General features: G+C 40.5%; 1 protein-coding gene across 2 annotated transcripts in view; it reads right to left on the bottom strand.

Annotated features, from left to right (window-relative positions):
* Positions 1-15,771, bottom strand: part of PRMT8 (protein arginine methyltransferase 8) — a 71,842-nt gene that overhangs the window by 30,554 nt on the left and 25,517 nt on the right. For both annotated transcript variants that reach the window (XM_026865878.1, XM_026865870.1), the window contains 2 exons: positions 3,157-3,342; positions 494-649 (listed from right to left, as the gene is read on the bottom strand). In XM_026865878.1, the coding sequence (XP_026721679.1) occupies positions 494-649; positions 3,157-3,342 (342 nt within the window). The remainder of the gene's footprint in view (positions 1-493; positions 650-3,156; positions 3,343-15,771) is intronic.

Below are 15,771 nucleotides of genomic sequence, written 5' to 3'. Positions count from 1 at the left end.
TAAGGTAATCATTCCCTTCTGCTTCTGAGAAGTGTTATTGTTGGCACAGAAAACACGCACATGCTTTCTTGCATGATTCTTTGAGTTGTAATGTACAGGGAAAACTCTATTAAAGCAATTTGTTTCCAAGACTACAAATTTGCAATCCTGAAATACTTCAGAATTTTAAAAAAGCGAGATGGTTCCTTTGACCCCTCTGAGTAGGAGTGAGTCTCTTTAACATTCTCTTGCAGCCAAGAAGAAATGTGGATATGTACCAGATCACCAAAGATTCCACACATGAGAATATATTATATCTTGATTTGGAAAAGGCACACTACTGCAAGTCATAGAAAGCAACAGAACTCCACTGAAGTCACTGTGAATCAAGACATACAAGAGCTTGAAGAGAAGAATTTCAGACCAAGACAAGTCAGAAAAGGTAAATCATCAAGCCAAAATTCTCAGGCAAAATCCACAAAAATCCTCAAAATATGAGAGAAAGTCTTCTTACCCCATATACCTTCTTGGCTCCTGCCTTTGCAGCAAACATGGAGAGGATACCCGTGCCACTTCCAACATCAAGGACAATCTTATCTTTAAAAACATGCTTATTGTGATACATTGAGTTTCTATAGGTTAATGTGCGCACTTCGTCCTTTAACATTTCCTGTGATGAAGAAAAAAAAAGCTTTGCATTATTATTATTTGAAGTGCTTACATACATTCAACAGTGCTGCTGAATGCATTCCCTTACTACAGTTTAAGCATTATTATGCTTAAAGAAGCAACCTGAAGAACTAAGAAGCAGCATGATGTCCTTCGTACAATCCTAATCCTCTAAGTATCACTTCACTGTTACAACTGACAACCAGAATGTGTGTAATCTAACCACAGCACTGCTTTGGGCATAGACAGAAGCCATACAGAAACCAAAGCTTTCCTTTTCTCCTAAATTTTACACAGCCTAGAGCGTCAGAGGAGGGACTTTCTCAGGTTCTTCTTTGAACACAAAAGAAAACTTTCCACAAACCATTATAAGTCTTGATAGCCTAGCCCAAAGTGATGCAGGAAGTCCATAGTGGAGCTTAGAGATACTGTGATGTATGGTACTCCCTTACTGCTCTTCCGTCCACTCATTTATATAACCAATTTCCAGAAGATATTAATGTATAACCTAGACCATGATGTCACTATTTTGAGTTTTTATGGTTAGGTGCTGATTTTTGTTTCATTCATAGCACCAGTAAATGCATTTCATTCCACTGACACCTTGCTCTCAAGTGTGCATGTATCAGTCAAACTACATCAATAAAGAGCAGTGAGATTAAGATCCGAATGCCATTTTTAAGACAAGGGTAGACCATTCAACACATACTTTAATTTTCTCAAAATGTTTCCGTTGGGTCTAGAAGGCTGAACTTTTGCGTACACTACTCCCATCATTTCATAGTTTAAGCAAGTAGGCAAATGAGGTTTTTGAGTTTCAGGATGAAAAGAATTGGTTCACTGGCCAGCAATTTGAAGCACTAGTGACTTGCTCACTTACCTGTCTTGGCAGAAGACTATATGCACTCAATAACTGTAGATGAATAAAAGGCTATTTTTATCATCATAAAGCATGGTTTGGTATAAGGCAAAGAAAGACGCAGAGGAACAGTCCAACAACACTGGAATGGTGATGGAGCACACCCTCATGGAAACTCATTCCAAACATATTGAGGACAAGAAGGTGATTAGGAGTGTTCAGCATGGATCTGGAGATGATCAACTGATAGCTTTCAGATGGGGGCCTCTGTCCCCTGCAGGAGAGAGCCTTCCACTACTACCACTTGTTGCTTCCTCCCAGTGCTTCGGTGTGGCTCATGGCCAACTGGTTCTGATGCTTCGTTGGACAGAACTTCCGGACCCTGCTCTGCAAAGGCACTGAACCTCTTCTGTAGCTGGAGATCTGCAGGTGGATCAGGAGCCTTCCTCCTGTTGCCAGAAGTCACAAGTTTCTGGCCTTCACCATCAGAGGAGTCTCCATGTCCAAACCTAGTAAGTAGAGACTCCAACTCCCCTCCTTTCAGTACAGTTGGGGATTTAGGCTCTTGTACCTTTAGGATCTTGAAGAAAATCCAGTCAGTCTCTTCCTCAAGTCCCTGATGCTGCAGTGTCTGACACACTCCTCTTGCAGTTCCTTTACTTGTTGACACAGATCCTCTACCAGTGCAGGCAAGGAGGCAAGCTCCCACTTCCCAGTCTCACCAAGAGGCCCTGAGACCTACAGAGCTGTATCCTTCCATCAGGAGCTCAAGCTGACTTGACTTCTCTGATGTGTTTTCAATATTTCTCTTAGGTCTCCTTCTCACTCAATTGTTCCTCTACCTTCTTCCATTCTTGGATTGAATTTGTGAATTCTACACTGGCAAGATGTAATTGGCAGACAGAAATCTTCTGTTTCTGTATATACCCCACAAGCAATTACCAGATTAATGGAAGTAGATACCATTTGTTATGTAGTTTTCTGTGAAAAGTGCCACTCATTTCACATTGCTGGGCTTTTAGCATCCTACTCTTTAAGATTCCATCCTCTTGGGTCATGTAAATGTAAGATATTAGTGTTTCCTTTAGAATTGTTCTACACTCAATTTTTTAATGGTGAATATGGTCCACTGTGTATTTTTAATTCCTTTCAGGATTGTATTTGCTGGAGGCTATTGGACTATATGTTCACATTAATGCAGCCCATGCATTCAAGTAACATAGCAGGAGTCAAGAAATTACTTGGCTTCTCATGTCAGTTAAGTATCTGTTCTGCTGCCATCTGTGCTCGAACATGTAAGAGTACAAAAGACCTGACACCAATAAGGTAGTTTCCATGTGTGGTTGGGTTGTTTGCAGCCCTCATAAAGGCACAAAACCGATGCACTCATGAAAATCACCACTGTGTGAGCTCTGTGGAGAACTCATACATAAGGATCTAAGTGGGACAGAGGATTTGAGTACAGGTCTCTAGAGGAGTGGGTGATATCTTTGGCACTTAACCAGATTATACAGTCTTCTGAGGAAAGGTGGAGGAATATAATCATGAACAAGTGGGAGGGGGATAAATAACTAATAGGTCAAAAAAACCCATAAGCATCATCATACTTATTGTTTTTAAATAATTGCTGAAATAAAAATAAATATTACCTCATGAATTCCAAAGTGAGCATAGGAATCAAAGTAATAATCCCTGGATGTCATCTCTTCTGGATTGATGAGCTTTGCCATCTTGCCTCTGCCTGGGCAGCTTGGTTGCAATGGGACATGTATGACTGATTGAACTGGCTTTGGAACAACAGTAGGCTGAGGAGGCTGGGATGGGATGGGGCAAACCTAGGAAAACATGCAATATTGTTAAGAGGCATCATTAAAAGAAAACATTTCTTTCTATGTCTAGCGTAGTGATATTATTGTAACTAGGAGGTAGTATTACTATTGTAAGCTAGGAGGTAGTAAGGCTGAAGACTTCTGGGGTTTCATAAGTGAAATTTAGGTTGCCTTCTGTTCCTGGCTCTTTAACTTACTTACTCTATCTTAGAAAAATTCCTTAATGACTTTTTCCTTGATGTTCCTCTGCAGATACCTACATCAGTGTGAAGTAAGGGCAAATTCATGGTGTTGGCTGAAGTGGATAACTCCAAAGTGATGCAAGGCAATTAAGAGCTAGGTTTTCTCTTTTAGTGTCTTTTTCTGTCAAACTGCCACAGCTTTCTGATGTAATAAATAAATAGTGCCCCTGCAAAGAGGAGCTCATAATCAAAGGATTTTGAACACAGTGTTGCCAACAAGGACAGGATTCACAATCTATTCTTAACTGTCAGATAATATATCTGAGTGTATTGACGAGGTAAGCCTGAGAATGCTCACAATACCTGAAGTCCCTGAGACTATCTGAAAGTCCCTCAGCACATCCAGAAAGCACTGTAGGGAGCTGTGTGGGATATGTGATACCTTAATTTAGTGTTCTGTTGTTGGGAGATGCAGGAGTTATGTGTTATCAACACCCCCTGGCCCACTGCCTTTCATTTTTCCCTGAATATTGCATCTCCAACAGCAAAATTTCAATAGAGCCAGAATGATCACACCGTCTTGACTCAGATTTGAGACCTGCAGCATCTAAGACAGAAGACAGAACGTTTCACAAACATGAGACACAGACCATGGTCTGGTCCATAAGCACATCTACAGCTTTCATCCTTAACACGAAGCAAAACGCTGAAAACTGAGAAAGAATGAGCAAGATGCTAAGGCTTCACATTATGCAGTAAGTCACCTGCAAATTATGGGTCAACAACTTCATCTGTTAAAAAGGTCAATCCTTTTTAAAGTACATCAACTTCTCTTGCGCTTTCTTTTATTTTCAGATTTAGTAGTTTCCCAGTGGGGACCACTGGGACCCAGTGCGCCTCTCCTAGATACTTTAATAAAGTTCACTCTATCCTCTATAGCTTGATACTGCGAGACATTAATCCCTTGTACTTTCTCTGAATAGCATCAATTAGCCTAGTTCAGTTTACTTCAGTATTAAAAAAAAAAAGAAAACCCACACATTTTTCCCTTGTTCATTTGAAGATTTAAATGTGTCATCTTTTGATGGTTTCTTTGGTCGTCTGTGAAAAATGAATACTAGTGGTTTATATCCTGTAACACCTTTCATCCCCAAAGATCCAGAAATGCTTTACTTGTATGTCTTTTCTATTTCTGACATTTTTTACTTTATCACCTCACCCAGTTCACCTCCCACACAGAATACAATTATTCCCAGTTGGTATTTGTATTTCTGTCCTGCCTGGTTTTAAAATGTCCATCTGCAGTAATTTTTCTTAAGCAACTATTTCATTGCTTGTTCATTGCAAGCAACATCTTGACAGCTCATTCTGTCAAGGTGTTGCTTGTAATATTTAGCCCTTCCATATTTAATCCTGATGTTTTCAATTACATACTTGAGGTTATATCCTAACGCTTTTTTCCATTGGTGCACACACTATAAAATTTTACAGTTACCTTGCCCTGTAGTCTTTCTGTATTTGTCTGGATTACAAAGATTTAAACTGCAGATGTTCAGAATTTTGTTTTAATTTAATACGAACTCTGTAAGGTCTTTTCTCCTAAATCTTGCCCTCTGCATCATTTTAAAAGCAAAATATGTAAATATAACAGTCACTGAACTCTTCATTCCCTAAGAAGGTGTCCAGACACAAGAGAGTACATCACAGGCAACTGCTCAAAAGCTACCTACTGGAGAAAGGTCCATCAGTTTTTGTAAGTGAAACCAAAGGGCTATTAGCATTTCTATTGCTGTGAAACTACAAATTCAGATGTCTTTGCTGTACAATAGAAAGCATTTTCTACAGGAAAAGAGACTAGCCTTGAAGGTGAATCTTCTGTCTAGGTCTTGGGCAGTATCAGTTCTGCTCCTGGCTGCATGGAATTTGTCTAGATGGGGTTATGAGAACAAGGCTTATGCTGACTGGAGATACAGAATGAAACTAAATTCAGCAACTCAGGCTAGGAAAGCTGAATGATTTTGTTTGCTCTAAAGACTATAACATTGTTACAGTCTGCAAGACAGCTACAGCCAAGCAGTGGCTAGATAACTTTTATTAAGCTACTGAGGCAGTATTAGACCTTCGACTCACAGTACTTTTCAGGTTTATCTAAAGCACCTGAAGACTTACTGCTCTCAACAGTCCATCTACATCTCTGTCAGAGAATACATCTCCCATCTACTGGAAAAAGTAGAAGCCTATTAGGTCTGCTTCTCAGCTGTCTTAGTTTGTAGCCAAGCAGCCCGTGGTAAAATGTGTTGATGGTGGGTTTTGTGACAATGTTAGGCTGTGAATATCATTACATCACGCATTGTCCACCCTGTGCTATGGGTGTCATAGCCTCATGCAGAAGGGGTGGCAGAAAACTGGATAGGGGTGGTGATCTTCTCAGGCAGCAGCACTCTGTCACAGGGACCTTTAATCAAATGCTTCGTTTCTGTTTTAGGCATATTAACACAACACAGACCCATAATTTTTTGCAGCATCTGTCATACCCATTGCTATAATTTCTTCACATAGCACTGTAGTTCTGAAACTCCAAGGCAAGGTCAAAATTACAAGAATGATTTTGTGAGTGGGGCTCAGGAAATCCCTCTGTCACAGATTTGCTTTAGGAACTGTCAACAATTTCAGTCAAGAGTAACTCATGTCCTGTGACAACAAATACCTGGGGAAAACACCTAAACACAGTGACCAATTACAAAACAAAGATGTGTAATGAAAGTTATTATTTGTATCAGAAACAATAAAGTCTTCAGGTGTACATTTCTGTGTTTGCTAAACTAGAAACAACTGAGCTTTTAGGGATGTGGTGTAACTGCTTTAGGAGAAAACATGCCTCCAAGAGAAAAGGTATCAAGGAAAGACAGCTTCCTGTATTCTTTCCAGAACTGAAAAGAATCTTTGATATGATTTACAAGCGTAGCATATATATAACCCTACCTGTCAGAAAGAATAACTCCTGAAAAAGGAAAGCATCTGGGTTGGGGGCAAACCTCACACAAATACTATCTGAATAAACCATGTTTATTATAAATATGGATTCCTGCCAGCTGCATACAGTTCCAGAACACTGGCCACTACTAATGAAAATGAAGTTTGAAAGAATGCAAGCAGCTGCCTCAGAATCCGTTCATCACTGTGCTAAACATGCAGCCCTCTATTTTTCCATTTCCCAATTGCTACTGAAGATAGAGGTGGAGGGTCTGAAGGATCTGTGAAGCAATCTTTTATTATCATTGCTATGGGACTTGGGTCCTGCTGCTCTGTACCATTTCAACATGTAAGTCAAAGGAAATTAAAGAAATATATTCCTACTTCTAAAACTTACATAAAGTTTCTTTCCTCTTTCTTTGTGGACAAGGTTGGTAGATTCCAGATGCATCAGGACTGCTTTTTTTAAAAGCTTTGAATTCTTACAGAAGGAAAGATTCATAATGCTCATTTATTCAAAAAATCTCACATCTGAACATCTTGACGTAGGTTTCTAAAACACATAAGCACTTCAGTGACAGATGTGACTTTCAGATATGTGGAGCTGCCCATGTGCATCAATAGAAACTGCTGAAATTCTTCTTTCTTGAAAACTGGACCTAAGTCAACATGGACTATCTGGGTGTACAATTCCCATAATACAAAAGAGAATGGGGTATTCTAATGTGAGCATTTTAGATATATCCATCTGACTACAGAGGCAAGATGGTGAAATATGCACAACTCATTTTTTAGGTGGTTTGTGACAAAAGCTGAGGTGTGTAGAGTAAAAATAAACTTGAATTTCAATGTTCATTTCTTGATATTACTATGGAGACACAAGGCTGGAGGTTAAGATTCCAATCCTTGTAAAACGTTCAAGCTGCAGTGTTTTCTCCTTGAGAAATTCTTAGTTATTTAAGACATTTTTATGGTGTTGAAGAGGCTAACAGTATCTTCTGTCTGGAAATGCCTACCCTCTCGTTAAGAATCTACACTCATTTAGAATGGAATTACAGTTTAATATGATTCAATTTCAACATTCTCTTCTTTTTAAACAAATGGTTTTATCGTATCGTTGACTATACTTATTTCTTGGGCCAGATAGCTTTCTGTGTCAGAACTACTAGAACAGAATGTGTCTAGCACCACTTTCATTAGTCTGAATTTAATAATAAACACCTTTAGCATCAAGAGATTATCACCTGATATGCAGTCACCATAGCAGTTCCAACAATACCGCTTCTTCCTGCTGCAGATATAAAGATACAGCCAAACATAAGAGGTATTTGGTATCCTCCTGCCAAAATTTAGGCTTACTTCTACAACAGCTTCTTGGAAGTCATTGCACAATGGTACAGGCTGAAACCTCCATTGAGTCCTTTATCTTGTATCATTTTGAAATAAGTCTTTGTCCCAGATTTGTGGGAGCATATCTTAAGTGACTTCGGATTGAGCAAATAATCTGGTCCATTATCTGAGAAGTTTTAATCTGATTTTCTGAGGAAATTAAGCTGCCACAGTATCTTGTCTCTGTCTCCCACTTAAAACTTTTGAGCTTTTAGCAATCCAGTCTAACTTGAAAGAAGAGTGGATATATCAAAGATATTTGTATTCTGTTCATTTCTTGAAAAACAAGTAGAAGGAAAGCCAGTTTGATGATCCACTGAAATTGAAGCAGCCAGACTTCGGTTGTCATCCTTTCTACTGGCTCCAGGTTTATTAAGCTTGTGTTACATGTGTAATGCATAGTCTCCAGACTATACTGTATGATCAGTAATGAAGATGTAAGAAGGAGTCTAGGAAGAACTCAGAACTAAGATGGGAGATGAGGGGATAAAGATCACATACTTGCAGGAAACAAGGTTTCACTAGCTTCTGAACTCATGGAAAAACCTTTTTATGCTGAAAAACCTTTTTATGCTAAGGATATGAAGTTCACAAGGACTGTAAACCAGCCAGAAATCAACGGGTTCCAAGAGACTAGATGAGACAAACATTCAACTGCAGACAGACATTACTGCTTGGAAGCAAGGATATTATGTATGTCTGCATTAGGTACATGTTTTTAGGAAGATGGGTCTTCAAAGATCAGTAAGACTGTTTGCCTCTCATTGGGTTTTTGTTTTCCTTCATGGAGGCTTTATGTTGTGATATTTCTCAAAATCAGAATAAAATAGCCAGTTCCTCAGCACCTATAAATCTACTCTCTGCTTGATAAAAATTAGGCTCAGTTTCTTCTAAATTGCAGATAACTATTATTTCAATGCAACTGCAAATCTCTCTAAACTCTAAAACTGCAAATCTAGCCAGACTGTAAGAAAATTGGGAGAGAAGTGATTCTTAAAACTGCTTGCTTTGAAACCACTCCTTCTTCAGCCTCTTCAAAGTACAGAACAGCTCTGAACTTTCTTCATGTAGTGTCTGAAATGCCAGATCCACCTATCATAGACAAATTTGTCCCTTTAATTAACAGCAGGAAATTCATTGTCCTTTACAGACAAGTATAGCTTAGAGTATATTACAATTGCTACATGTTAGCCCTAATGTAATGGTGATAGTAAAAATATTGTGAAAACACTGAGGCACATTCTGAAATATAAGGCTCTATTGTTTGCTTTAGAATAAAGCTTCTGTCCAGAACAACTGAGACTAAGCAGTCATACATGGAACTTGATTATACACTATGTGTCCAAATCCTCAAAAGGTCAAAGATGCAAGCAGGTCTTCAGTATGATAAAGGCATGGCTGGCATACTTAGGTTGCAGGAGAAAAACACTGAGTAGCAAGAAGGAATGCAAAGATCACAGAGGTCTGCAAATCTGTTACTTGTTGTTTGAAAGTTTGTTGTGGTTTGAGCCCAGAGGGTAACTGAGCACCATGCAGCCGCTCACTCCTTCCCCCATCAGGGATGAGGAGGAGAAGATACGATAAAAGGCTCAGGTATCAACACAATTGGACTAAAATGACAGGAAATTAGATGACAGAATGTAAAGATGGGAGTGATAAAAGTCTGAGCAGTTCTAGACCATCCTGTGTGCCAGTGCAGGTGACAAAAATGCTCTTCATCCAACCTGCCCTCTTGACTGCTTACGGCACATTACAGTGCAGCTTGGGTACAGCAGCAAAAACCAGGTGGTAAATTGTAGTTATGGATGTTGACGTTTAGTTGAAGTTGTGTTCCTTTTTATAAAGATGGAGAGCTTGCTATATATGTAGAGTAGCAGGTCAGGGCATGAACAATCCTAGTTCAGCATAGAATGGAAGGAAATATAAGAGAAATGTATTGCTGTTAACTGAAGTTTACTCTTTGCAAAGTATCCAATGAAAGGATAAAAAAGCATTAGTTAAAAAGTGCTGAGAGGTACCTTTGTTTGGGAGAAGGTTGCATTTTGATTATCTTTGGCATGTGATAAACCTAATGCCTATTATTGTTTTAGATTTAATGCCATAGACTCAACTGCAACACATTCTTGGTTCACAAGATCGCTCTTACAAGGAACAGCTGGAGAAACGCCTTGTTTTCACCTATACTCTGTTGTGTAGAGCAGATGGTCTGTGTGGGAATACAATGGAAGATTAGTGATGAGGACTGTACACATGCTCAAGTGACTTGCAGCTGGGGTGCTGAAAAACACATACATTTATAGCACTAATTGTTGTTTAGGTCTGTGTGCTTGCTGGGTACAATGTCTGTGTTTAGATAACACAGGCCTGTGAGAGACTCAGGGGCACCTTATCAAACATCCCTGAGATTCCTGCCCTGCCGTGAGAAAGATCAAAGCACGGTGGAAAAATACGCCTGCAAAAATCCCTGATACATACAGGTGGAAGCAGCAGGTTTGAGATCTTTTCTTTTTTCTCCTCTTTCTGGCTAGCAAGGACAAAGTTCCGCAGTGCCTGCCTCCCCGCTTGCGTGCCTCTGCCCAGGTGTTGCTGATCCCCCAGGTCATGAGGTAACAAGAATAAATTTGCTCTTTGCATTTCATCTGTGGTTTTGTGCTCGTTCCTGTGTCCTGCTTGTGCCGGCTCTCACATCTGGCACAGTTGGCAGGATCCAGGAACAGCCATGCCATGGCTGAAAAAGAAGTCAAGGACTGGGAAGGCCATGATGGTGACTCCCTTTATTCCAGGATGGTCCAGCACTGAGTACTGGACCCCTGTGGTTGCTATCCTGGCTAAAGTGGCTCTGCTAGAAGCCTGGCCTAAAAGAGATAACAGGGCGGTGGTTATCCCCCAGACAATTGCGATGGCTATATGCGGGTTGCCATGGAAAGCAGCACTGGATTCTTCTTGCAAGTTAGTGGGGAGATAGGGATGGTGGTTAGTTACTGGTCTTAGAGCTCTTGACCATGAAGTTGTTGTACTACAGAGTAAAGTGAGAGAACTGGAAAAGGAAATTGGGACTTTACAAGATGCAAAGGCGATCAGGCAAGAAGTAATTACTGTTCAAGCAGAGTGGTGCTATGAGCTGCAAGATAATGTAGAGCAGTTGGTAGCACAGATCACTAATAAACAAAGGGACAAATAGGGGAAAAATAAGTTTGAATTTCCCAAGTCCATGCTTTCACCACAGACAGTCACAGGATCCTAAGGAAGGGGATGGAAATATTCAAAGTGAATCCTCAGACTCTGAGACTGAGTTTGAATTTAATTCGGATAGGGTAGAAGTAACAAGAAATATCAAAAAGCAGTTTTTGAGAGGAGCACCTGTCTCACTAAAACCCTCAACTATACCAGCAGTGACAAATGCTGTAGGTAATGTACGCATCTCAGCAGCTACCTTGAGGGAAATTTGGGCTGTAATTTTGCGGCCATCTGTTTGGGTGGTGAATAAAGGAAAGTTGATAAAACCGTAAGGATCCACAGCATGGGTGAAAGGAAACAAATGTGGACGGATCTTGGATGAGCTGGTATCCCACAGTCAGAAATAGATGGGACCACGACATCACAGACGTTTCACTGACAGCAGAAGTTAGCATTTATACAAAAAAGCCAACCAGCCCTAGACTCACCACCAACTCCGCACTTGTCCTCCACACTGCCTGCCACCTCAAGACAAGATACTATCTGGCAAACACCAAAAAAGTACAAATTAAGGTTTGGCAGGTCCCCCAAAAGTGCTGCTACTGCCGCCTCTTACTGTGAGGGGGATCAACGCCCTTATGTTCCTCTAGCTATAAAGTGGTGGTCTGGGGGGATTTTACATGTGTCAACTCCGGCAGATACGGGAGCTGAGGTTACTGTTCTACATATAATATTGGTAATAAAGAAGCCACATCGCAGATCTGGGGATTGGGGGTCAATCCAACTCCTGTCCTCGGATTTAAGGTTACCTTAACAATAGGGAATGTCACACCGTTTGCTGCGCTGGTGTTAATTGCCCCAATTAAAGAATGTATCTTGGATGTGTATTTGAAACTTTAAATGGTCATTTCTGCTTCGGGATTTCACAAGCAGGTTTTACTCTTTGATCTATAACCGTCTTGTGAGGATTCCTGAAGCAGGATCCTGTTGTGCTGCCCTCGCCTGCCAAAGTGGTAACTGCAAAACAATATCATAGTCCAGGGGGGAGGCCAAAATCACTCAAACTATTCAGGCCCTTCAACAAGTGGGAATTGTTAGGGAAACTATGACTACTTTTGATAATACTATTTGTCCTGTTCATAAACCTGATGGCACTTGGTAGGTTACAGAGAACTGAATAAAGTCATCTCCCACTTGCAGTTACGGTACCAGACATGGTTACTCTTATCGAAAAAAAATCAGCAAAAATGTACAACCCCGGAAGGTGGTGACAGACCTTGCTAATGCTTTCTTTTCAGTATCTATTGCTTCAGAAAGCCAAGACTGGTTTGCCTTTATCGGGCAACAAAAGCGATATAATTTCCAAGTCTTGCCCCAGGGATACAAACACAGCCCCTCGTTTTGCCACCAGATGATAGCAGCTGATGTGGCACTATGGCCTGGTACCGTGGCTGTTTACCATTATATAGGTGATTTACTGAATATGTCAGAATCACAACAAGAAATCAAAGTGGCTATTGAATTGCTAAAAGTGCATTTACAGGACTGAGGCTGGGCGATTTATCCAAAGAAAATGCAGGGCCCTAGTACTGCCGTACAACTTTTGGGAATAGTTTGGTATGGGTAGATTAGAGAAATACAAAATAAGGTACAGCAAAGAGTCCAGCAATTTCATCTGACAATCACAGTAAAACAATTACAGACTTTTCGTGTCTTTTACAGTACTAGAGAACTTTTACCCCATATCTTGCGGAGTTAATGCACCCTCTGCAGAAATTAACTAAGAAATTTGTTTGGCAGTGGACCAAGCAATAACAAGCAGCCTCTGATGACTGCGAAAAATTTTTTGATTGAGCATGCACAATTATACACTCCTAGGCAAGGACATTCTTTTGAATTATAAGTAACAATTCTAGATGATACAGTCCGGTGGGGATTGTGGCAACTGACTGGGCCAAAAAATGAGAGAGAACCTATTAGCCTAGATGTGAAGATTCATATATTACCTCCTGAGAATGCTGTATGGTTTTCTCCTCTTACTTTACATCCTTAACTGATAGCAGATTCTTGAGTTCTTGCATTTCAGGTATCTTTGATGAATACCTGTGCCTTATCTAGAGGAAAACAGTTTTAATAGTCTTGCGAACCCAACATTGAATTGAAGCTCAATTTGAAAAAGCTCAAGCAATAGCTCTCCAATCTGTGTGGACAATTGCCCCCGTATCAGGTTATTAAACCCAGAGTGATGTTAATTGCAGGGGATAGAGCAATGGCGTATATATTACTGGAAGGAGATGACACTCCTGTTTTCCTCCCCTATCGCAGGTTGGCTCATCGTGCTTTATAGTCTTATACTACAAGCACACACCTGAGACACATTTCTACAAGATCAGCATGCATGTGCTTAGATTTGGTTGGCCTTTACTGTAACTGACTCATCTGCCTTTTCTATTAAGGGAAGACCAACAACTACAGATCGTTTGACAATGTGTTTCATTGGCGTGCTAACCCCAGTAGCTGTGTTACAAAATTACACTCTTATAAGTGATTTTGATATTAATGTTGCTCATTGTATTTTTTTCTGAGTAGCTAATGGAAGTATGCCAATGAACATCACAGAATTGATTGACAGTGGGCCATTTCCTCCTTCCACAACACAAACACTGCCTCAATTTTGAAGGCATGTGTTGTTTCAACATCACTGATGGATCAGCCAGCATAGAGGATGACATTCAGCATCCCCAGGACTTAATGCATCAAGCGAAACAATCTACTGATGGTGCCTGGCTGACTCAGTTCTTCAGTTCTCTTAGAGGATGAATGGGATGCCTGATCAAAAGCAGCTTTACCAGCCCCAGCAAGAGTGGCTGCTTAAGCAAGGGGGTAGAATGTGGAAATACAATGGAAGTTTGGCAAGGAGGATTCTAAACACACTCAAGTGACTTGCAGCTGGGGTGCTGAAAAACACATACACATATATTTTATCACACTAATTGTTGTTTAGGTCTGTGTGCTTGGTGGGTACAATGTCTGCGTCTGGATAACACAGGCCTGTGAGAGGCACCTTATCGAATATCCCTGAGATTCCTGCCCTGCTGTGGGAAAGATCAAAGCACGGTGGAAAAATACGCCTGCAAAAATCCCTGATACATACAGGTGGAAGCAGCAGGTTTGAGATCTTTTCTTTCTTCTCCTGTTTCTGGCTAACAAGGACCAAGCTCTGCAGTGCCTGCCTCCCCGCTTGCATGCCTCTGCTTGAGTGTTGCTGTGGAGATCCCCCAGGTTGCAAGGTAATGAGAGTAAATTTGCTCTTTGCATTTCATCCGTGCTTTTGTGGTTGTTCCTGTGTCCTGCTTGTGCTGGCTCACACAGTCTAGCATTAAACTCTGTTGCCCATCTGTTTGAAGTCCTTTAAGCCTCATGAGGAATGAGCTAAGTTGCATAGGAAGGAGTTTCTCAAGTGCTGGCTAAAGTCTCAAACTTGCTTCTGTTCAAGTCAAGAGAGTTTTGCAGCTTCAGCTCAGTAGGGAATCATGTTTTAGAACCATTGCCCTCTGGTGAATAATACTAAAAGTGAAGCACATCTGTCAGATGTCTAAATTCATTCTTCATTTGATGGGGTAGAGACTAAGTTACTGCAATCAATAATCTGGTAATGAATTCCCACATATAACCATGCTGTTCCCTCCACAATACAGCACATGGATTTGTGCCAGTGTAATGGCCTCTGTCACGAGTCAAGAATCTGAAAGGTGGAGAATTAAATAGAGGAGAATTTCGAAACTCATGAAGGAGGCAAGCTGTGACGTTCTGTGACTAGATGTTCTTGTGGCTGTGTTTCCATTCTTCAGTGTAATCGGGAATGGAAGAGATGGATATACTCAAGCACACTGGTTATTTTGACATGATAGACACCTATAAGTAAATTTGACAGGCTGAGAAATAAAAGCTAGACCATCATGGCTACAGTGTTTCTGAGAGACATCCCAGACTTCTCAGCCTTTTTCCGGCTCAGTACCATATATCAGAACAGAATGCTTTCTACTAGAGCTCTTCTGAATTTGATGCCTTGCTAAGAAGTTGGGCTTTTTGGTTGCTGTATGTTACAGCAGCCTTTCTCCTGTTCCAAAATCCACTAAAAGTTAATCCAAAAGTTAACTCCGGTAGATGACAGAGCAGCACAAACTGCAATCAGCAGCCTCACAAGGCCAGTGGCTCTTGCAGGTTGCAGCTCCTGGTCTCATACAGATTTACAGCTATGTCTGACATGGTAACACAGCAAGTTCCTGCTTTCCACTGGGTCATCCCATCCCTTTTAAGGATTCATGAAAGGCAAATAAAAACAAATGATGAAATAATAAAAAAAAATCCTTCCTACCTTCCTATTGTTTTAAGCCTCTCCTGACTAAAGGAGGTGAGAATTCCAATTTTATGTTATCATTCCTCATTCAGCCTCATTATCATTCCTCATTATCATTCATTTGGTAGAAGCTGAGACATTACAGTAGTGAAAAACAGGAAGGTGCCTTAACGAATGGTTCTCAGCCTATCAATGTTGACTGGGTGAAATTCTGATATTGTCATGGGAACTTAAAATTTAAAACTGAGGTCAACTGTGAGAGCTAAGAATGTTATTGCCAGCTATATATTATATAATTGGTATAACATCTATCAAAATCTGAAGTGCACCTAATACCTAAAATAGCCATTAAAG

The sequence above is a fragment of the Athene cunicularia genome (genome assembly GCF_003259725.1).
Source record: "Athene cunicularia isolate RWA chromosome 1 unlocalized genomic scaffold, athCun1 chr1_part2, whole genome shotgun sequence".
In the NCBI taxonomy this organism is placed as follows: domain Eukaryota; kingdom Metazoa; phylum Chordata; class Aves; order Strigiformes; family Strigidae; genus Athene; species Athene cunicularia.
Note: the sequence above shows the minus strand (reverse complement) of the source record. Positions and strands in the feature narration are given on the sequence as shown.